Source organism: Perognathus longimembris, chromosome 7, assembly GCF_023159225.1.
Source record: "Perognathus longimembris pacificus isolate PPM17 chromosome 7, ASM2315922v1, whole genome shotgun sequence".
Lineage (NCBI taxonomy): Eukaryota > Metazoa > Chordata > Mammalia > Rodentia > Heteromyidae > Perognathus > Perognathus longimembris.
Window position 1 is genome coordinate 1603021 of NC_063167.1, and position 23446 is coordinate 1626466.

Consider the following 23446-nt stretch of genomic DNA (forward strand, 5'->3'; position numbering starts at 1 on the left):
CTTTGAACTGTGATCCTCAGATCTCATTCCCCTGAGTAGCTGGGATTACCAGCGTGGGCCACCAGCACCCGGCTCTTTCTCTTCTTTCATGCGTAGCTCCTTTCCAAACTACAGTTTCAGTATCGATGAAAAGAAGTATGAAATCTCCAACTGGATAGAATTCCCAACATTTGGAGGTCTGGCTTCTCATCACAGCTAAGCCAGGCAAATAAGCCCCGTGTGGGCGTCACGTCTGGAGAGCCATGTTCGGGTCCCCTGCCCGCCGGCGGTGACCACAGAGGCTCGCCGTGGTATATAGGTTGAAGGGGAGGGAAAGACCACCCTTGGATTCGCCATTCCTTCTCGTTTTCTTTCTTTCAAGCGTGAGTGTCAATCTTGGTTTCCGTCCTTCTGACAGCAACATTACAATTTCTGTACGCGAGTCTGTGTGCCACACTTCCAGCCCCGTGTCTGCAGCCCGTGCGTCCGTGTGCTGAGCTTCGGCACGTCGGGGCTGGCCGCTGACCCGCCACCCTCTGGAGTGGAGCTGGGTGGTTTTTAAGAGGAGATGCCGGGCGAAACGCCACAACCATCCAGAAGAGAGCCAAGGAAAGCTCGATGGGGAGGCCGGGGGGGGGGGGGCTCGCTCTCCCTGCTCTCGTCCTCTGCAGAGGAAGGGGGAGGGGCGTGCCGCCCACAGCTCATCGCCCCCCCCGGGGCTTCTGTGATGCCCGCCACAGCCCCTTCCTGCCTTAGCCTGAGTGCCTTGGAGGAAGCCGCTCCCTCCAAATCTCCTCCCAGAGACTTAGAAAGCCAGGATGCCGCGGTGTCCGCCGTCCTCCCCGCTCCCGTGGCCTCCCTCTCCTCCGCGCTCCTGGTCCCGCCGAGACCTGAACTCTGCCCCCCCCCCCAAACCAGACTTGAAGTCCTAGAGGGCAGGTGGGCTCCCAACCGTCCACCCCCACCCCCCAGCTAGACAAACAGGGAAAGGTATGGCCAAGCACCTTTGCTGATGGCCCCGGGGAAGACCAGGCTGTTTCCCGCTCCAGTGGCTCCCTGCGCGCTGCGGAATGGTTCGGCAGAACACGGGAGCTGTGCTGGGGCCCTGTGCTCGTCATCAACAGAGCTCCTGACTGTGGGCCGTGGTCTTGCCCGCTTACTGCAGAGGACACTCTGCTCTGCCCCACAGTGCCCCCCTCGCCCCCCTCGCCCCCCCCCCCGCCACCGTGTCCCAGGCTGGAGTGTTGCCCTTACTAACCGGCCCCCTTTCAAACTTGTTTTGCAGCAAATGCTGGCGGATACGGAGGTCTCCTCACAGGAGGGCTGCATCAAAAAGGTAGGCGAGCCGGTCTGAGCCGGTCTTCCGTGTTCTCCACTGCGCCGTGTTCCAGAGCCCTCGCGCGAAGCCCGGCTGGGGGATTCTAGGCGTCCCAGGCTACGAGAGCTGTGGACTTGGTTGGGCTGCCGGGCCCTGGGCAGTGCCCGCCTGCGGGCACGAAGACATGACATCCAGGCATGCGTGTTGACTGAGCTAGCGGCTCTGGATGCTCACGTGAAAAGATATGCGGGGGGGGGGGCGGGGGGCGGGGGGGCGGACAATTGTCTGCAGCGTCAACACCGCCTTCGCTGTACTCAGAGCTTCCGAGGAGGGCCCGCGCATGGCCTTCAATAAGCAGACCATTGGGGGGACGCGGGAGCGTCCACTGCTCACTCGCTGCTACTTTGCTTGCGGGCTGAGGACGGATAATAGCTAGTTGACACACGAGAGAGACCTGTGCGAGGGGAACACACCCATGTTCCCCCCTCCCCCGCCCAAGAGGCCGCCCACGGAGACACATGCATGCCTGTGTGCGTGCGTGCACACACACACACACACACGCACGCGCGTGCGCGCGCGCCTGCAGCCCAGGCAGCAGGGAGAAGGGCTCGTTCCCGAATCACTTCCAAAGCACTGCGCCCAGGCGCTCCGCACGTGTGCAGACGCACACGCGAGTGCACATGGACGTGCACACTCACCACACAGCTGAGCTCCTGTTTAGGGTTCTCCAGTCAAATAAGCCGTGCCCTCTTTCTGGGCAGTGTGGCTGCAAAGCGGGGGAGGCCGGGTCCCCACCGGGACGCCCGCCTGCCCTCCGACGCCTCCCGCTCCTTGCCGGATGCTTCTTGCGGGTTGAGGGGCGCCGCTGAGCCCCCGAGCCGCGCGTGGCCTGAGCTTCCGCCCGGCGCCCGGCGCTCTCGGCCGGGCCAGGCGAGCGGGCAGAGCTTTCCGCACGGGTGTGGACCTGTCCCTTCGCCCAGTCCAGCTCGGGTGTGGGTTTGGGGGGAAAGTGGGACGGCAGCATTAGCTGGCTCCGCGGTCGCCTCTTGCAGGTCCTCTGGTGGAGAGCCTTCCTGTCCCTGCCTCCTGGACTCTCTAGACTCTTAGGTGTGGGACGGGGGTCTAGTCTCAGTTCCCACTGCCAGGGGGTGCCTGAGGCCTGCCTGTGCCTGCCTGCCCTCCCTCCTCCCTCCCTCCCTCCCTCCCTCCCTCCCTCCCTCCCTCCTTCCCTCCATCGTCTGACCGTACCCTGGCTCAGATCCGGGCACGGCTCTTCCCCTCTTCCTGTCTCCCTTCCTGCCTCTTTGAATGAATGTCTGTTTTCTCAAAGGACCTAGGAAAGTGAGAGACGCAAGGCAGCGCTTTCGTGTTTCCAACCGCTGCTGTTGCTTTCATTCCTGGGAGAAATGACCTGCAATCTCCTGCCCTCTGGGGTGGGTATTTTCTCACACGCGCACACACACACAGGCACACGCACACGCACACGGAACCGGGCCGTGGGATGCTTGGCCAGGCAGCCTTGTCGTCGATGTGGGGAAAATGCATGCCACCTGGGCCACGAGCACAAAGGTCAAGGCCGGAGGTCAAAGGTCACGTTGAACCCCTAAGGGCGGTGGAGAGGCAAGTCCCGGATGCGTTTGAGGCTAAACAAAGGAAAGCGGGGTGAGGATGGGCGAGGGGCCCCCGAGGCCTTGTCTGGCGCGGCCCTGGGTCCTCTAGAGGCTGCTGGGGTGTGACCCGGGGGGAGCGTGGGGCCGGGGGCCTGCGCGTAGCCACGCGAGGAGGGAGGGAGGGAGGGTGTTTACTCCACTCGCTGCCCCGCGGAGCCCCTGCAGCTCCCCCCGGGCCGAGGGTCGCCGGGAGACTCCCAGAGCGGGGTCGAGGCGGGCCTCCGGCTCCGGCCCTGCTCACGGCCCCCGGGGGTTGTGGGGCGGGGGGCCGGGTTTCCACGCGCCCCCCATCGTCCTCGTCGTCGTGATCCCACAGGCTCAGCCCCTAGCTGAACTTCCACGTCGCTCGCGCTGAGGAGATCCTGGGTCTGCCCGGGGTGGCACGGCCGGGGTGCCCGGGGTGACGGGGAGCCAGAGCGGGGGGCGGAGGCCCCCGGGGGCCCGGCGGCCGGGAGCCAGCGCCGTCCAGGCTCTTTCCAGAGGGAACGAGACGTTGCTTAGGGCTGCGCCTGCCACGGGAATACCAAATGGTCTATTGCGCGCGTACTGCCCGCACACGTGCACCGTCTGAGGGGTGAATCCGGGGACTTCCTGCGTCGTGGGCTTTTACAGTCGGGGTCGTCCTAACACATATCTACCACTCGCAACAAAAATGAGATGGGCATTCGTGGTGGGCGGGAAGGGGGTCGGGGGGCCCCCGGGGTTGTTTAATGGACGTCTCTGAGCGTTGTGTAGTCCCTCTTAGGGAGGATTATACTTGCCGCCTTCTATCTGGTTGGATGAAATGTAACAGACTTCATTAATTCTACCAGGGTGCTGACTCTGCCATGCAGAAAAGTCACGTTTTATGGGGAGGTCACTATTATAAAGTCTAAGTAGCAGGCAGCAAGTTGCTGCTGGGGTGCCCAAATCATATATTCAGAGCTTAAAAGCAATGGAGTCCAGGCCCCAGCAGGGTGGGGATGTGGAAGCAGCTTGGTAGCCCTGGAACTTAAACCCAGGGCCTTAGAGGGGGCCTGTCCCCCGGGAGGGGGCCCTAGCATGGGGGCATCTCCTGGGGGGGCCCTGGCATGGGGGGGCCTGTCCCCCGGGAGGGGTCCCTGGTATGGGGGCCTGTCTCCTGGGGGGCCCTGGCATGGTGGGGCCTGTCCCCCAGGAGGGGGCCCTGGCATGGGGGGCCTGTGTCCTGGGGGGAGGGCCTTGGAATGGGGGGCCTGACCCCCAGGAGGGGGCCCCCGGCATGGGGGGGCCTGTCCCCCGGGAGGGGGCTTGTAAGCTGTGCCTGGTAAGACCACGCCTCTGAAGGGGCGGGGCTCCACAGCTCCCTGCTACCGACCCCATCACTTTGCCCCTGGGCCCTTTGTCCTCTCTCTGGACACCTCTAGCCCGCCCTCTTACCCTTCCCCGTTTCCCCTCTCCCCAGTCCACCAGGGTGCTCGTTCGGGGTCCCCTCTGGCCCAGCGCTCCCTTCTCCCGTCCCGGACCCCACCCCAGGCTGCCGGCAGCCCGGCTTCCCAGCCCCGGCTCTGATGTGACAGCCGGAGCCCGGCGCCCGGCGCCTTCCCGTCCCCACGTGGTCGTGTGCGCCCGCGGCCTGCGCGGCCCGAGAAGCCGCGTCGTCACCTGGTGCCGCAGCACCGCGGGGCTGGGCCTCGGGAGGCCCTGTGCGGGCGACTCTATTTAGTCTCTGTTTACTTAGAGGGAAAGCCCACGGCTCCCGGAGAGCAAACATCTGCGGGAGATAATCTAGCGAGTCGTCCATCCATCACTCGGTCGCGCAGCTCCCTGGAGAGCGCGCGGGAGCCGGTAATAAAAAGGCCGGGCGAAGAGGCTTTGGGGACGAATAAAGAGCCGTGTTAAGGGCTCACGGAAAATGGATGGAAGACATTATTAAGGCTCAATGGCCGTCTTATCAAAATCCAATAGGATAGACATTTGGCAAAAGGCTTAAATTTATTCTTTGACTTTCTGGAGGGCTTGAATTTATCCCTTAACAAGAGTGTAGTCCACCCAGGGAGATGGTATCAGCCGAAAGAATTTTGATTCAATCTCTTTGGTGATAGGGAAAGGGGAAACGCAGGCCCCCACGGCCTTTCCCTTTGTCCACTTTATCTTGTTTTCCTTCACCATCTTGAAAAGGAAGGACGTGTTAATACCGCGCAGCTGGGGAAGCCACAAACAAAGGGAGGTGACCTTTCCCTCTTGTATTTTTATTTTCTACTCCCCCCCCAAATAAACAAATGGGGGTTTACATCTTCCAGACTCAGGCTTGGGGGTGGGGCTGGCAAAGGTGCCTTTTCCGTGGCCGGCCCTCTGGGGCGATGGCTGGGGACAGGGGAAGGAAGTAAAAAATAAATGGAGCTAACGACAGTCCCACCGAGGCAAGAGGGGCCGGTGATAGGTTCATAAATCTCTCCGTTATTATTATGTACAAAACGCTACAGGTCATAAAAGCCATCTGATAGCCCAGCCTCCCATTGTCCAAATAGTTTGATTGATTGATGATGATGATCATTTGTGAAATGATTATTTGGATGTAGGAAGCAGGGCCTGCCTCCCTGGGCTGCTGGGCGGGCATTTCCTTTTGTGGGGCCCCGGAGCGATGCCTGTGGCGGCGGAAAGCCCAGAGGCCTCCCGTGCCGGTCCGTGGGGCCCTCCGGCCCGTGAAGGATGGCTGGGGCCAGGGGTGTGAGCTCTGTGTGTCCAGGAGGAAGGAGCAGGGCCACTGCCAAGTGGCTTTTGTGTGTCAATTACTCGGAGGCCACACACCCGGGGGTCTAAACAGGGCCATGACTGGCCGAGCACTGGCTGGGGGCTGGGGCGGGGGGGGAGAGGGGGGCAGCGGCAGGCTGTTTTCTCTCTGGACACGGCTGTGGCGCTGGGGTGTGTGTTCCATCCTTCATCTTCTGGTTTACTTAGCTCCTATCGTTAGCTCCCGGGGAAAGCCCAGGCGTTTCCCACGTGCCCGGCAGGCGGGGAAGGAAGGAAGGAAGGCGCGAGAGGGCAGGGATGGGATTGGCGTGGGGAATCCCCGAAGACTTGTCTGCCTGGGTTCGGCTGGTATTTATTAGAACTGGAAGGCTCTCTGCTGCTGCCTTTAGCCCGGCTGCCCGAGGTGAGGTTAAGGTTATGTGGTCCCGTGGAGGTAAGTTCTAGAACTGCTTCTCCTTGTCTACCTCCTTGTCAGCCAGCCACACTCGGAACCCACCAAAGCACCGTAACTAAACTTGAGTTTCCCTACAAACACACTTTATTACCACCACCCCCCCCCAAACCACAGCAGAGCCCCTTCCTAACTCTAAGAATGCCGCCATCCAACTGGCTAATTTGCATGTGGGATCAGTTATGTCTTTATGAAATCAAAGTGTGTTTAGCTGCCCCGGAGACAGCCCGAGTTGATTTTGATAATCTCGGGCTGAATACACTGGCCTGCTTGCCGTAAGCTGGGGACAAAAGGCTGGACAGTGGCTGAAAGCCCTTTGACGACACGTCCTCTCATTCCATTGTTCAGGGGTTGCTGATAAAAGGACCGGGAGTCCATTAATTCAGTGAATGAACATATAGTAAAGTCAGTCCCCTCTTGAGAACAATGATGTTGAGGTCAGCTCCGGTTGCCATGGAAACTAAGTACTCCTAAGAAGTTTGCATCCTTGATTTTGCTGAATCAAAGACCGCAAAGCGGAGAGGTGTAGCTCGGCCAAGACGGCAGAAAGTCGGGAAGCGCCGCCCCCCCACGAGCCCCCTCCGGCAACCGCACCGGGCCCGTGGCCCTGGGACCCTCGGCTGCCCTCCCGGGTTCCTAGTCCCCTCCCCGCCCCCCCCCCCCATCATCCCCAGAGGATGGAGGTTTCGGGTTCCCCCGGGGTGGGAAGGCTGCACCCGCCGCAGGGAGAACGCAGGCTAGGAGGGCCCGGGTGGAGCTGGCGGCCACCTCCACAGAGGCGCCGGGCCGCGCCCCTTCTCCCTGGCAGCACCTGAACTGGCCTGCTGATAAGGGTGACGGATGGTCCCCGAGCCAGGCAGAGGTGAGTTATGGTGGCCCCGGGCTGGGTGAAGACCGTATAAATGTAACCTTGTAGCCGCCCATCTTCTAAATTAAGTTGATTCTGCACACCCAGCCCCCACCCCTACCCGAGCATCCCTTCAATCAGCTTTAAACCATCAGATTAGGCCAGGAGAGGTGCGGCTAATTAATTTCCTGCGCAGTAATTTATTACCTGCTGCAGCTGGTTTATCTCCAGGGCCCTGTGTGTCGGTGTTAAGTGTGTGTGGGGGTTCCGCTGGGCCAGTCTGGAGGTGCAGGGGACGCCGGGGTGGTCGGTGGGACGGGGGTAGCATTGTTTATGTCTCCCCTCTGTGAGAAACAGGTGAGCTTGGGTCTGAGCCCCCCTGAAGCCTCCCCAAGCTACACCTTGGCAGGCTCTGGGGGGCAGCTTGAGGTCACGGCTCCGGAGGGGGGGATGGAAGGCCAGGGCTGCAGTCCCCCTCCCAGGGCCCCCGCAGGGTGTGAGCGGGTGACACCGGAGACTGCCGTCCCTAGGAACTATATCCATGGCACCCAGAATGAAGTCGCCAAAGCAACCCCTCCCCCACTCAGACCGGGTGCAGAACACGCCAGCCGCGCCCGCGGCCCCGGGGTCGCCGAGGGACGGCCCTCCTCCTCAGCCAGCCAGGGGTGCTGCCCTCCCTGCCAGCCCCCACCCTGAGAACCCCGCCCTGCCCTCTCGGGGCCTGGGCTTCGAGCTCTGAAAACTGGGAAGGAGAAAGTCAGGCGCGGGGACAAAGGCTCGGCCCCGGTGCCGCCCCGGATGTCTGGACAGGAGCTGCTGGGCCGCCGCTTGCCAGGCCTGAGAGCGGGGCCCCTTCGGCCCAGGGGCCCCCCGGGGAGGTGAGTGACCCCGCCAGGCCTCTTGAAGGACGCCGGCGCCCGGAGCGGGCCGGGTTCCCAGGTGCCGGCCTCGGGCCAGCCGCGCCCACGCTCCCACGGAGCCACTGTCTTGGGGGTCCCCGGTGGCCCTCGTGGGGGGCTCTCAAGCCCCGTCCCCGAGCGGGCCCTGCGGGAGGGCGTCGGGAAAGGGGGCGTCGGGAAGAGGGCTCCGGCAGGGGCCGCAGCAGCACCCGGTTCTGAGGCAGGATTTATTGGCCACATTACTGTTTTATAGGAGCCAGATGGAGGCGTCAATAAACTCGGCCCGCAATCTTCAGGTGGGTGCGATATTGAGTTAATTAAATTGTCCTGCGCTATTAGGGGAGAAATATATATCAGCCCTGAGCTCTGCCGAGCCTCTTCTGCTTCCGGCACGCAGACGCGCGCCTCCGCAAGGCCGGCCGCCCGGGGCCGGGCAGGGAAGGTCTCCCTGCTACCGCGGGGCTGTCGCCGGGAAAGGGGGGGGCTCACCCTTCCGAGCCCGGCCGCCTCTCCCGGTCAAGGTCATTATCCCAGAGGATGCCAGGCCCGCTCGGGCTGCCGGGACGCAGCGTGGGGTCTCCTTGGGCCCCCACCCCCGTCTCTTACCCACGCCACCCAGTCCCCTGTCCCAGAGGCTCTTCTCCACGCGGGGCCCGGCCCGCGCCCTCCGGCTGGCCGGCGTCTCAGACCCGGACACGCTCTGAGGCCCGGGACGGCGTGTGCCCGTGACGGCCTGTGCCCATGATGGCGTGTGCCCGTGAGGCCCGGGACGGCGTGTGCCCCGCGGGCAGCCCGGGCCGTCCGTGCAGCTTGCACGGGTCCCTCACAGTCAGGGGCCCCGGCCGGCCGCGGGCTCTGTTCCTCCCAGGCGGCGTCTGGCGAGGGGAGGGCTGACCGCTGGAGGGGCAAAGGCCTTTCTCTCTGTTGGGGAGCAGGGAGGAGGAAGGGAGGGCCGAACCCTCCATGCGCTGCCCGGGGCGCGGGCCTGTCCCTGGGGCGGCTGTGCCCCCCCCTCCCCACTAAGAAGCCAGCTGCCGTCGGGGAGGCTGTCTGCCCTCACTTGGGGAGGGGGGGGCGGCGGGGTGCAGGCAGCAGCTCCCCCAGCATCCTGGGAGGACCCGCACTCGTGGCTCATCTGAGATGCGGCTCCCTCCTCCTCGTGCCGGCCACAGCACGCTCCAGCCTCTGGCTTGGGGGGCCTGGGCCCCGGGCAGGCAGGGCGGGGCTGGGAGGGGCGAGGAGAGCGGGCACCGGGGGTCAGGAGAAGGTGGGTTGCTCTCCCCTCGGTGCCCCGAGGCTCCGCGGGCTGCAGCTGTACTTGCCGTGCTCGGGGCCGCGCGGCAGCCCCCCCCCCCCCCCCGTCGCCGCCCGCCCACAGACCGCGTAGAGAAAGGGGGCTCCGAGGGGCAGGTCAGCCTGGGGCCGCCCCAGTACTGCGCTGCAGGCGCCAGGCGGAGAGCGGCTCTCCACACTCACGTCCAGCCGGCCGTCCAGGACAAGAAGTGAGCCAAGGTGTCGTCGCCACCGGATGTGGGCACCGCGGGGCCGGAGGGCCCGGCGGCCCCAGGCTTGGCGACTCCAAATGGCCCCGCCGAGCCCGTGCGTACAGCAGAACCCGCCTCGCGGGCCCGACTGGATCGGGTTCTGTACCGATGACGGGGTCCGGTTGGGTCCATCGGCTGGCTGGGGCCCTGCGTGGACCAGTCGGCTCTCCAGGGCAGGATGAGAGCAGAGCGCGGGCCGCGGCTCCCCTCGCTCCATCCCAGCCGAAGCCACGCCCACAGGAGTGGGTGGACGGAGAGTTCCTCCTCTCGCCGGAGGCATGGCCGGGAGGCGTGGGGCGTGGACGTGGGCACGGCAGGCGTCCCAGAAAAGACCGCATCGGAGCAGACCTGGGGCTGGCTCTCGGATCACGAGCTGAGGCGCGGGGTCGGCTCAGGTGCCCCAGGGCCTTTGCTGGGAGGAGTTACCCCAGGACGGCGAGGGGAGCGCAGCCCAAGGCTCTGGCGGGCTGGCGGTGACTAACGGGTAGTGAGGTCCGCTAGCTGAGGTGAGAGTAAACCACCTCACCTTAGGGCCTGGGGCCCAGAAAAGGGACATTCAGACCGTCATTCAGCATGAAAGAGGGCACCTTGATGCCAAGCCACAGAAAGAGAAAGCAAAGCGTGCAGGAATCCGGAGTGAGAACAGCTCACATAAAGACGATGCATACGGCAGGATTCCAGGTCCGACTGTGTGGTGCTCTGGAAAAGCAAAACTGTAGAGATCAGACAAAAGGAAAAGGACCAGGCGTGGGTGGGCGGGGCCCAGAGGCTTGTTCCAGTCCGTGGAGACGGGCACGGGGCCCTGGAACACGTGACTCCGAACGTGAGCCCTGACATCAGCCGGGGCTTCGGTAGAACGGCACGTTTCAGTGTTACGCGAGTGTGAGAATCGTGGCCCCGGATCTACTGCAGTGGATTCGCAGTCGAGGAGACCGGGACGGGGGAAGGGGCGGGGGCAGGGAGAGCAGCCGTGGGGAGCTGGACTTCTCATCGACTTTTGCCCCGAACCTGAAATCGCTTCTGTAAGAGAAGAGGTTCTCGAAAAAGTGCTATGTCACGTGCACACACGTATAAAATGTGCCCCCACGCAGATACATACGCCTGATCAAGCGAGAAAGGTCAGTTCCCGGTGCTGAAGGATGAAGGCTGGCTTGACACGGGTGCCCCTGAGGGGGGTCAGGTTGTCCCTGGGTCACCTGCGTGAGGTGTGTCCCATTGCGGGCCACAGCAACGTGGCAGGCGGGAAATGGGTTCAGGGCTGGTGGCGACCAGCTCGGCTTCTTTGGATTCACTGCCTTTATGACTAGGTTTCTGGTCTTGTGTTGTGTGGGGCCTTGGGCTGCTCTGCCCTGGATGTGGGCGGCTTTGGGCAGCTGCGGTCGGATGGAGCCACCAGGCATGAGCAGAAGGGCTGCGTACTCTACGGTGCTGCTCCTCGGCTCAGCTATTGTGACATCCTATCGGGCCCTCTGCCCCCCAATACTGCAGCCCGAAAATTCTATTTATTTTGCTAGTCCTGGGCTTGAACTCCGGGCCTGAGCACTGTCCCTGGCTTCTTTTTGCTCAAGGCTAGCACTCTGCCACTTGAGCCACAGCGCCACTTCTGGCCATTTTCTATATATGTGGTGCTGGGGAATCGAACCCAGGGCTTCATGTATACTAGTCCAACACTCTTGCCACTCGGCCATATTCCCAACCCCAATCAGAAAGTTCTAGAGCGATCCAGAGATGGTCTGCAGAAGCACCCTGGAAGGTCACACTGGGCTGACAGGAGTGTTTTATTGTATCGGTGGGATTTCTGGCGTCGTACGTGTTGTGGCTTAAACGCGCTCGTCCTGACTGGCCTGCTTTAGAGAATTCCTTGTATTTCATCTAGTTCCCCAGAGCCTCAAAACTAACCTACTGTCTGAAAGCCAGCCCGCCTGCCTGCCTTCCTTCCCTCCCTCCCTCTCCTCCCACCCTCCCTTCCTCTCTCCCTCCCCTCTCCCACCTCCTCCCCTGACCAACAAATACTGACTAAGCACCTACTGTGGGCGGGGGAGCTGTCCACGGTGCTGGAGACGGGAGGTTGGGTTGTGCGCATCTCTGCTGCCCTGGAGTTTGAATTCCTCTGAGGCCTGAGCCCCAGGCCCATGCATTTGTTCTTTGTATCCCCAGTTCCCTGGAGACCCCCCCAAGTGGGCTATTCCTCCTGGAGGTATGCTCCAATCTGCGGGGTATCCTTCCTTCCAAGAACCCCCTGAGCTCCTGCTGTGCATTCGAGGCCCCGTTTCCCGTCGCGCAGGTTGACTCAGCTGGGCCTGAGTGGGGAGACACCAGGAGGGACTTCCCTGGGCGGCTCCTCTGCCCCCTCTATGACACAGGAGGAGGAGGGGGGAACGTGAAGGTAACAAATTGGTTTTGGCCAGAGAGGGTGGGATTCTTAATTTAACAGATTCAGCATGAGTGTACCATTTTCTTATTTAATAATATTTCCTTCCTTGAATAATTCCCTGTCTCAGCATCGCCTCTCTGTATGCTAACGGGGCCCATTATTCCACCTGACACCGTGTCCATCAGCTGTGCTGTGCTGGTGAATGGATTTCCACCCCCCTCACCCAGTTAGCAAGATGTTGCTCTAGTATGCTGTTGATAAATGAAGTAATAAAAAGCAAGAAGTATTATTTCGCGTTGGAGCTTTGCCTCTGTTATTTCTCAGCAATGGCGGAAACGCGGAGGATAGGCCTCAGACACATCTGTGTTGCTGGGGACAGAAAATGATCACGTAAAAAGAGCATGGTATGGCGTTTAACCTGGACCCGAAGGGGGAGAACCCGCTTGGGGAGACCGAGGCACGCTGACGCGCTCAGGGCGTCTGCCGGGAGCCCCTCAACACCCCCCCCCTTGGCCAGGCCAGGGCTTCCTTCTCGCCCTCCAAACCCAGGGCTCTGGGTTACCAAGGCCCTGAAAGGGCAGATAATTATCGGAAGAGAATCTAAAGCGTGGGCACCCCAGAGAGCTGCAAAAATAAAACGAGGAGGAGGAATTCTGAATAGATTTCCTCCCTTTGTATTTCTGTTTTGGACACGCAGTACAGAAGCAGCAGTGAAAGGGAGCTGGCAAGGTGGGGAGAAACATCAAATTAGACCTCGGGGAGGCTGGGATTGGTGGCTGCCTGGGGTTGGAGGAGAGCTGGGGGCGAGGGGCATCTCCTCCGCCCCCCCCAGGAGGCAACACCAGCCCCCGGGGGGCCTCTGCCCACCCCCACCAGCCCCAGGGGAGGCCGAGGCCGGAGCTGCAGAAGGGCAGAGCAGACCCAGCCCTGGCCTCGTGTGCACGGCGGTGTCTTTCTTCTCCCCAGGTCACACGGTGGGGGGGGGATGGACCGCGTGGCCGCAGGGGTGACAGTCCCAGGCCCCATCTGGGGAGCAAGCCTGCAGGATGGCCGCCCCTTCCCCCTTTGTGTTTCCAAGGAGAAAAGTGGCTTGCGCAGGTGGGAAAGGGGGCGGCCCAGGCAGGCCATGCTGCACAAGGACCTCTCCCGTCGGTGGGCCCCCGCCCGCCCAGCCCCTCCGGCATCGTGGGCTCGGCGTCTCTCCCCGCGCCGCTGACCCCTTCCTGAAGGAAGAGGCTGGAGGGCCCGGCGCCGCACGGGCAGCTTGGCTTCTGCGGCTCCGCACACCGGACCCGAAACAGCGGTTCAGAGGTGTTCGGGTGCCGCAGCCTCACGGAGCTGCTCCTGAAATCCCACCAGGGCCCCTCCGTGAGCCCGTCCATCCACGCGTGTGTGCGGGAGACGGCGGCGAGTGGGCCGGAGCCTCGCTAGGAGAGCTCTACCTACCGGGCACGTCGTCCCGTAACCTGTAACGCGCGAGGTAACGCCAGTCCCGCCTCGAAGCTGTGATTGTGCGTACACGAGCGGGGGCACCGAAGGCACCTGCGAAGGCGGTGCGGCGAGGCGGGGCTGGGCGTGATGGAGGGGTGCTGCTGCGGGTGACGATGATGATGAAGGCAGCAAAGATGAACACGGTGGCGGTGGGTGGTGGTGATGACGGTGGTAGCGATGATGGCAGCGAATTAGAAGATGATAAAGATGGTGGCCATGGTGAGGATGGTGGTGGTGGTGGTGGTGATGGTGGTAGTGGTGGTGATGGTGGTGATGGTGATGGTGATGGTGGTGGTGATGGTGATGGTGATGGTTGTGATGGTGATGGTGGTGGTGGTGATGGTGGTGGTGATGGTGGTGGTGATGGTGATAGTGATGGTGGCAGCGAATTAGAAGATGATAAAGATGGTGGCCATGGTGAGGATGGTGGTGGTAGTGGTGGTGATGTGGTGGTGATGGTCCTAAGCCCTGGAGGTCCGATCCACACAGACTCATCACCTGGGCAGACAGGAGAGGCCGTCCACAGAGGGGCGAGGGACGCAGGGCGTCAGCTCCGGCTCCTCATCCCCGGTGGGTCTGGGGCGAGCCGCCCAGCTTCCTGGGGTCTCGTTTCCAGGCTCGGCGTATGTGTCCACGCGGGAACGCGGAGCCAGCGAGGCCCCTGGAGAGAAGGCCTGGTGCGGGCCGCACCGTGGCAAGTGCTCACGAAGACGAGGGGCTAGAAAGAAAGCCATAACAGGAAGAGGCGGCGGGGGAACTCGTACGCGACCCTCGCGCCCCGGCCCGGCCCGCGGAGACGGCCTCTCACACAGAGAAGCCGCCCTGGGGAGTCAATAAGAAATACAGGACTTCCTGAGAGATAGCGAGTGAATGGCGAGCCGTGAATTACTTTTTTCCTTTGAAAAATGATGTAGGCAGGTCAAAATATTTTTGCCTCTCAAACACTTGAGTTCCTTTGTCCCTGGGCTCCGTGCCTCGGTTTCTATGCACCCTCACAATGCAGGGAAACATCTTTTAACCACCGGGCCTTCCGATAAGCCGGCTGATTCCGTGCACGCTGGGAGAGCCGGGGAGAGGCTGAGAACGCAGAGGCCTTTGCAGAGTCTGTTTACACAGCGGTGAGAGTCCCTTTAACCCGCCCTGGCAAACAGGCCCGGGAGCAGGGGCCCCTGAACCCCGGGGGCCACCCACCCACACCCCGCACAAAGGCAGCCCGGACTCGGGAGGGCCAGACCTTGCTGGCGAGGCCAGAAACACATTTCTTGCCCAGGTGTCTCTGCACAGAGCGCGAGAGAGGCTCGTGGGAGAGCAGGGTTACCCGGCACGGATTGCTACGGTCTCCCCTCGCGCCTGACGCTGGGGTGCTCCCCCCCCCCGGCCCTGGGGCTCGCCGGTCCCAGGTGTGGGCCCTCTGAGACAGTCCCCGTGCGTGGACTCCTCTGCCCGCCCACCGGGCTTCCCCGGCGCGCGGCACGCTGCGGGTGGACTGGCCCGTGGGGGGGGGGAGGGGCGCCTTCCCCACCCCCTGCCACAGGATGTGCTGGCCGCCCGTCCCCTGAGCCCCTCGCTGCCTGCCCAGGCTGGGGGCCTCTCCCCGGTCAGCTCCCCCGGCCCGCAGGCCCTCTGGGCCGCGCCGGCCTCTTCTGAAGCAAACCTCGTTCCGCTCTTCAAGGAGGACCACGTTCGGGCTGTCAGCGAGAAGCTCGCGGGCTTGGGGGGTGCGTGACAGGGAAGGACGGGGTCCCAGCCCTCCTCCCCAGGGCAGAGGGTAAGACGCGCAGGGGGGTCAGTGGCCGACGGGCTGGTGGTGGGGACAGGGAGGGAGCCCCAGGGACATGTCAGAGGGGGCCTCCTGTGTTCCAGAAGGGCCTAGATGAGCAGGGGAAGCCCCTCCCTCCTTCCCGCCCAGGAGGAAGGTGGGAGGAGCCTGATGGCCGAGTTACACAGGCAGGGGACGGGGTGGGTCGGTGGGGGGGGCCTTAGCTCCCGGACGGGGGTGGCTGTGCTGGGGACGTTGGGACGCGGCCTTCACGGGTGCATCTCTCCTGGGAGGGGAGGCGAGTGCGGGGTGAGGGGGGCGCGTGGAAGTGGCTCGAGTGGGGGCGCGAGTGCAGGGGGCGTGAGCGGGGCCGCGGGGACCGGATGTCAGGGGAGAGGCGAGAGGGTGTCCCCTGTGGGTCCCGGGGGAGGGGAGCGTGGCTAGAGGGGGAGGCCATCGGAGCCATAGCCAGGTGGCCGCGCACCAGCCTCAGGTGCCTGGGAATGGGGGGGGGGGGCCGGGAAAGGGAGAGGTGCCGAGTGCACAGGCCCTGGAGGGCCCCGGCAGGAGGACGGGGGCCTCGGGGTCAGGGGGAAGGTCGCGGTGGACTTGGGCAGACAGACGCAGTCCAGCCGGCCCCGTGTTGTGGGGGTCAGTGCTGGCGGGGCCCCCCCACTCGTGTTTGGGGCATTTCTGTGAGACCCTCCCCACCCCCAGCGGGGCTCTGGGAGGCCCCGGCGGCCACGCCGCCCTCCAGCCCGGGCCAGGCCACGCCGCCGGTCACTTTTCATTAAGTCTCCATTGTTCTGGGTGCGGCCGGGGCAGCCAGCCGCCCGTTCGCTGACTCAGCAAGAACCGTAAAGCTGCCATCATCATAAATGCATATTTAATAACCGTTTTCTTCTCGAGAACCTGTGCCGCTTCAGAAGTTCAGAAATTGGCCTTGTTCTTGGCTGGTAATGAGAACTTAATAAAAGTGGGATTTTGTGCAACGCTGACTGTCTGACATCTTAATCTTTATTAAAAAGACGTAGACTTCCACGGAACTCGCGGGCCTGCCCGGCACAGCCAGGGGCCAGGGAGCGGTACAGGTGGCCAAGGACGGCTGCGTGCCCCTAATTCTCTGGAGGGCAATGCGTGCTGGACCCCCCCCCGCCCCTGACACCCCCGGTGCTCGTCTCCGTAGTCGTGAATTAATCACCTGCCGGCACGCTTCGCACTGGAGCAAAGTGAATGAGTGGAGGCGGGTTCCGCCATGAAGCTTTGCCAGGGCAAAGCCAGACCCGGGGCGGGAAGCCCCTGGATGTCCGGCCAGCCCTCCGCCAGGCTGGGCACGTGCCCCCCGCAGCCGCCACGGCGTGTGCGACTCGGGGCGCGTCTGCTTGTTTCGGTTCTTTTTTATTTTTTAATTCCAGTCAGTCAGGGAGCTTGAGCTTGGGACCTGAGCGTCGGCCCTGAGCCCCTTTGCTCAAGGCTAGCCCCCACCACTTTGGACCACAGTGCCACTTGTGATATTTTTTTTTTTTTTGAGTAGTTAATTGAAGATAAAAGTCTCATGGAAGCTTTTCTGCCCAGGCGGGCTTTGAACCTGATCCTTGGAGCTCAGCCTCCTAAGTAACTAGGATTACAGGGTGAGCCACCAGCGTGCGGCCTCTATATTTTATTAAGGTGAAGTTCACCAAACATATGGCCTGTACTGGAGCTTGAACTCAGGGCCTGGGCACGGTTCCTTAGCCTTTTTTGCTCAAGGCTGGCACTCTACCACTTGAGCCCCAGCTCTGCTCCTGGATATCCGTGGTTAATTGTTGATAAGAGTCTCATGGCCCTTTCTGCCCGGCCTGGTTTTGAACCACGATCCTCAGATCTCAGCCTCGTGAGTGGCTAGGGTGACGGGGGTGAGCCTCCCGTGTGTCTGGCTACGGCCTGGCGTTGTCAAGTGAGCCAGCAAGTCAGCGGTTTGTGGCACATCTGCACGTCCCGTCGCCACCCTGGCGAGCTGCTGGCGGCTGCCCCGGCGCCCACCAGCCCGGTCTGCAGGCTCTGGGTGGCGTGCGCTCTGCGGCGCGGCCTGTGGCGGAACCTTCTCTCCAGGTCCTGTGTGCTCGGGGTCCGGCCCTGTGGCACGCACGCCCCCGCGCCAGTCCTTCCCCCCACTCGGTGGTGGGTAGCAGCCCGCGCCTTGGCCGTGCGCGCGCGTCCACGGTGGACGCGGGTTCCGTTCCCGTCTCCCCTGCTAGCTAGTGCTGTGTGACTGTCCGGGTGCCAGAGCCCGGTGGAGCCCGCCCGCCCGCCGGGCCCCGGCTGGGCCTGTGGGACTGGGCACCGGGGGAGCCGCGCCCCGGCGCCGTGTTCTTTGGACTCGGTTGCTCAACCCGAGAAGGCGCGAGGAGGGGCCTTGTCCCTGGCGAGCGCCCTCTCTTCTCCTGAGGATGGGGGCAAGGCGCAGCGCCAGCCCTTCTCTCCGGGCAGCCTCTCCACGCACGGGACCGATGAGCGTCACCACGGAGACGGAGGCCCAGCCGGGCCGCGGGGGCGTCCTCCCCTCCCCCCGGGGCCGAGGGCCGGTGGAGCGCGCGCCTCGCCTCGTCAGGGGTGCAAATCCAGGCGCAAGTTCAGGTTCTTCCAGCAATGGGACTCTCCGTCCCCCGGGGTCCGCCTGGAGTTCCGTGGCTGCCTGTGCCCAGGAACAGAACGGGTGCAGACCCGGGCGGCCCTGGGGCCCGCTGACCCGGGAGCCGTGTGCGCGGGCGCGGGCGAGCCCGGGCACGGCCCTGCGGCGACGCCAGCCGGCACTCGGCGAGCGTGCGTGGCTGCGCGTGGCAGCGCGTTCATCATCTGCTAATCTACTGGGAAGGAGAGGGGCAGGGTCTTTGTCAGACTCCGAGCAATTAGGATAATTAAAAAAGAAAGCTTATTGGGTAAACATGCTCTGGGATTGTGACCCCTTAATTAATGGACTACGGGGAGAAATTACAGCAGTGGCAAGATAATTAACACGTGCGTGTGGAGGAGAGCGGCTGGATGAGGGTGTAAGGACGGGGCGGCCTGGTGGGTGCTGGGATGGCTGAGAGGGGCGAGCAAACGCACGTCGGGGTAGATCACCCCAGGCCTCCCCACGATGGGCTTCCTCCTCCCACCCCCAGCCCCGGGGGCTGATATTCTAGGACCCTGGAGGTGAAAGGCCAGGAGCCCCTGCACCCCCACCCAAGCCAGGAACGAAGGCTAACTCCTTGTTGGACCACCGGTTCCCCAGGAGCCCCGGAGGCTAAGCACTGGCTCTGAGACGCAAAGACCTCGGTGTCCTTAGGCCCTGTCACTGCAGGAGGCGTCGCCAAGTGTTTGCCCCCCTGGGTGGCCTCTGTAGACCCCAGGTGCATGCTGGACGCTGCGAAGGCAGCATTTCCGGCCTGTTTCCTGCTCTCTGGGGGCGGGAGACAGACGCGGGCAGAGGCACCGGCAGACATCGGAAGAAGGGTCTACGCAGAGTGGCTGGTACTCAGTGCCTCGGGACTCTCAAGATTGGGGACGGCTCCAGGAATGTCCGCGCCTGGCCAGACCATACTAGGGTGGGGCAAGGAGGCAGGGCTGTGAGTTGTGCAGATGGAAACGAGCCATTTCCTGGGCCTATTGGGGATTCTCTGGTCCTCAAGCTCAGAGTGGACAGCTCCAGCACGCTTGCGCCAATCTCCCTCCAGCACAGAAGCAAGAACTTCCCTGGACCAAAGGAATGTGTCCCACAGCAAGAGACCACAGCCACAGAGACCACGACACAGAGACCACAGCCACAGAGATGATGAACACAGAGACCACAGCCACAGAGACCACGACACAGAGACCACAGCCACAGAGACCACGACACAGAGACCACAGCCACAGAGATGATGAACAGAGAGACCACAGCCACAGAGATGATGAACACAGAGACCACAGCCACAAAGACCACGCCACAGAGACCATGGCACAGAGACCACAACACAGAGACCACGACACAGAGACCACAGCCACAGAGATGATGAACACAGAGACCACAGCCACAGAGACCACACCACAGAGTCCACAGCCACAAAGACCACGACACAGAGACCACAGCCACAGAGACCACAACAGAGTCCACAACCACAAAGACCATGCCACAGAGTCCACAGCAAGAGACCACAGCCACAGAGACCACGGCACAGAGACCACAGCCACAGAGACGATGAACACAGAGACCACAGCCACAAAGACCACACCACAGAGTCCACAGCCAGAGACCACAACACAGAGACCACAGCCACAGAGACCACGACACAGAGACCACAGCCACAGAGATGATGAACACAGAGACCACAGCCACAAAGACCACGACACAGAGACCACAACACAGAGACCACGACACAGAGACCACAGCCACAGAGATGATGAACACAGAGACCACAGCCACAGAGACCACGACACAGAGACCACGACACAGAGACCACAGCCACAGAGATGATGAACACAGAGACCACAGCCACAAAGACCACGACACAGAGACCACGGCACAGAGACCACAACACAGAGACCACGACACAGAGACCACAGCCACAGAGATGATGAACACAGAGACCACAGCCACAGAGACCACACCACAGAGTCCACAGCCACAAAGACCACGACACAGAGACCACAGCCACAGAGACCACAACAGAGTCCACAACCACAAAGACCATGCCACAGAGTCCACAGCAAGAGACCACAGCCACAGAGACCACGGCACAGAGACCGCAGCCACAGAGACGATGAACACAGAGACCACAGCCACAAAGACCACACCACAGAGTCCACAGCCAGAGACCACGACACAGAGACCACAACACAGAGACCACGACACAGAGACCACGACACAGAGACTGCAGCCAGAGACCACGCCAGAGTCCACAACCAGAGACCACAACACAGAGTCCACAGCCACAGAGACCACAGCCACAAAGACCACACCACAGAGGCCACAGCCATAGAGGCCACAGCAAGAAGCCACAGCAGAGACCATGCCACAGAATCCACAGCTCAAAGGCCACAGCCACAGAGACCACGACACAGAGACCACGACACAGAGTCCACACCACACAGCACAGAGACCACAGCACAGAGACCACAGTGCAGAGACCACAGCACAGAGACCACAGCACAGAGGCCACAGCACAGAGACCAGAGCACAGAGACCACGACACAGAGTCCACAGTACAGAGTCCACAGCACAGGGGCCACAGCACAGAGGCCACAGCACAGAGGCCACGCCACAGAGACCACAGCACAGAGACCACAGCACAGAGTCTACACACAGCTGCAAGCCCAGGAGGCTCTCTGGAGTGGCTGAGGGAGACTCCCCAGGTAGCCAATGGGTCCTTCATGGAAGACCCTCTTGTTCCTGGCGGAGCCCCCAGAATATCTCAGAGAAGGTGCGGCCACTCTGGAACTCGCAAGCCCTTTGTGCCCCGTCAGCCGGCACCCTCTGGCACTCAGCCGAGCCCAGGCCGTCCCTGCCTCCGGAGCTCCCAGCAAGAATAGGAAGGTGAGCCAGAGAGTGAGGCCGGCGGCAGGGCAGCCTGTGGCGGTGCCCCAGCCCTCCCGGCCTCCCACCCCTGCTGGGGTTCACCAGCTCACCACCACCTCACGCACGTTGCCCTTACACAGCACACGGGTCTCATATAAGGAGACAAATTCTCCCCGATGCCCCCTACCACCTGCCGGCTGTTAGCTTGGGGGCCACGAGGCTGGCACACAGAGCCCTGTGGGTGGCAGGAGGCTCCCATCTTTTCTGGAAGTGTCCAGCAGTGGCTGATGGCTAGGAGGCGCTCAGGTCCTGGGAAGGTGTGGCTTGGGTCTGTTCCGAGCAGAGTTGTGGGTCTGGGGTCCCATGGTGCACTGCGTACGCAGCCCTGCATGGGACCAGGCGCAAGGGGAATGCGTGCTTCCTTTGTCACCTTCGGGCCACGGAGAGCTCCGTACCCCCTTGTCGGGGCCAGCCCCAGGCCCTGCCCCGTGCACAGAGCCCAGCCTGAGTGGTGTCCCACAGACGCTGGTGCGGGGCTCTGCTCTGGGTCCCTGCTGCCCTGTGCCTGCCCTGGGCTCCGTTCTGAGGCCTCGCAGAGAGGGCCTGCCCGTGTTCACATTCAAGCGGGCTGAGGAGGGCCCACGTGCTGGCCGCGGGAACCGGACTCTGCGGTGTTGGAGAAAGGCCTACAAGCTCCCCAGATGCGCCCGTGCCTTTGCAAGGTGCTGGGCTGCAGTCCCTTCCTGTTGGGGGCTGCAAGGTGCTCCCGACCCTGAACAGGTAGACAATGCCTCCGGCTCTCCTTGGCACTGCCCGCGCCTCCCCGGAGTGAGCTGGCCTCTTCCGTTCCATGCCAGTGAAGGTGGGCACGGACTCGAGGGTCTGGGCCCCGGGTCCACCCACTCCCCAGGGGCCACTCTGGCCAGGGTCATAGACCATCCTCATGGGCTTGCCCTGAGGTCAGGTCCTACGTGGGAGCCCCCGCCGTCTTTCCTCTGAGAGGAACTTGGTTCCTGTGGTCAGCAGAGCCCGTGGTGAGTCACAGGGCACCCCGGAGCCACAGGCCCACCCTGGGGCCAGCGGACAAGGCCAGTGACCGCGACCCCTGTGGTGAGTGCTGGCCCTGGAGGGGTCAGGTTCTGACTCCTGGAGGGGACCTGTGACAGATGGCAGGGCCAGGAACACCAGGCCCTCAGACTCAGAGCCCGCAAGGAGAAAGCCGCCCCTGTGTGGAAGCCCCTGTTCTTTCTTGAGGAAGACTCGAGGCCCACGGTGCACAGTGCCCGCGACTGCTCGCCGTGGGCTTTCACGTTGTCTAGTTTCACATTCCTTTCCCTACGTTTGTAATCCCTCGAAGTAAACCCAGGAGATGCCGAGCTGGTTTGGGGCAGGGGCTGGAGAGGGGAGACCGCTCTGCGCGTGCCCGGTGGGTGTCCACCCCAGGGGTACGTCTGTCAGAGGAGAGGCGGGGCCTCCACGGGGCCTGGGCGGTGGCCAGGGCTGCAGCCTGATGGTAGGAGAGGGGCTGGAATCAGCAGGTGGTACGGAGGGGCCCAGAGGATTTGGGGGGCAGGTGGGAGCCGGGGTGGCTCGGCGGAGCCTCACCCGGCTCCTACCCACTCCTGAGGCCGGTGGCAGGTCGGCGTTGCCTCCCGGGACCCCCACCTTGGGGTAGTACCTCAGTACCCAGAGAAACAAGGACTGCCCGGTTCTCGAGGCGCAGTCAGGGAAGCGGGGACGGGGGAGAGGTGGCGCCGAGGGCCCATGGTGCTCTGACCCCGCGCACGTACTGTGCGTAAGAGGTGCTGGCAAGCGGGGGTGGGTGAGGGGCGGATAGGTGCCAGTGTGTGCGTGCGCGTGCATAGCCGTGAGCGTGCACGTGGGTGTGGAGGGGTGGGGGCACGCGTGTACATGGGTGGGCGCATCTGAGGCACTTGTGCGTGGCTGGGTGAGCGTGGACACCCGAGTGTGTGTGTGTGTGTAGGGTATGGACGTGTGTGGGCACGTGAGCGTGAGGTGCACGCACACTCACGGGGATGGGGCGAGTGAGGGTGTGCGTGGCGTGCACGGCACATTGTGTGTGCGCGCGCGCGTGTGTGTGTGTGTGTCAGGGGTCTGCTCCCTCGCCCTGGGGGAGCAGGCAAAGAGCTCACAGTGAAACAGTCACATCCATTTCTGATTAATGAACCAGGATCCAAGTTTTTAACTAATTGAGTACATTAAATAGAAAGTCCCTAAAAAAAAAAAAAAAAAAGGAAAGGAAAGGAGGGGAAAAGACTAGCACAAGACACTTTTCAAAGCTTCTCTAATAAAAAGTGTATTTGGGATTTGACCATAATGGCTATCCTTGCTTGCCAAAACCTGACGCCCTAGCAGGTAACTTTCATCAGGCGTATCTGAAATGGTACCTAAATGAATTAGCAATAAAATGGACTCAGGCCGAGCAGTGGGGGCCTCCATTAATCCCGGGTTAATCACTAAAGAGGTGCCATTCATTTTTCTTAAGAAGTCACATTTTTCTCCCCTTGCTGGCGACCAGATTTCATAAAGTAACATATTTCTAATGAAAGGTCTCTGCTTGAATTAAACCCTGAAGGTTTATGCAGATTTTGCGTTTGATTACTGCTGGCATGGGCTCTTAGCCGGCAGCCGGAGGAAGGTCCGTTCTGAAAGGGCCCCAGCGTGCAGTTCATAATATTCTTTGAAATAAAATAGCGCACTTGTGCTTAGTGGCTTTAATCAGCCCTGACTTTTGATAGTCAAACAATAGCTAATTACAGTAGCACCTGCCTTCCAGGCCCTGTCATGTCGGCTCCTGCCGGAGAGAGGCCTTGTCTGGGAGCTGCGTGATCATTACACACTCTCTCTGCACAAAGTCACTAGAACT

The 23446-nt window shown here is 62.3% G+C and overlaps 1 protein-coding gene across 1 annotated transcript in view; it reads left to right on the plus strand.

The window, feature by feature from the left end:
• Positions 1-1266: 1266 nt before the first annotated feature.
• Prdm16 (PR/SET domain 16) overlaps positions 1267-23446 on the plus strand; it is a 143456-nt gene continuing 121276 nt past the window's right edge. The window contains 1 exon segment of the mRNA XM_048350111.1: positions 1267-1315. Within this exon segment, the coding sequence (XP_048206068.1) occupies positions 1268-1315 (48 nt within the window). The 5' untranslated portion in view covers position 1267.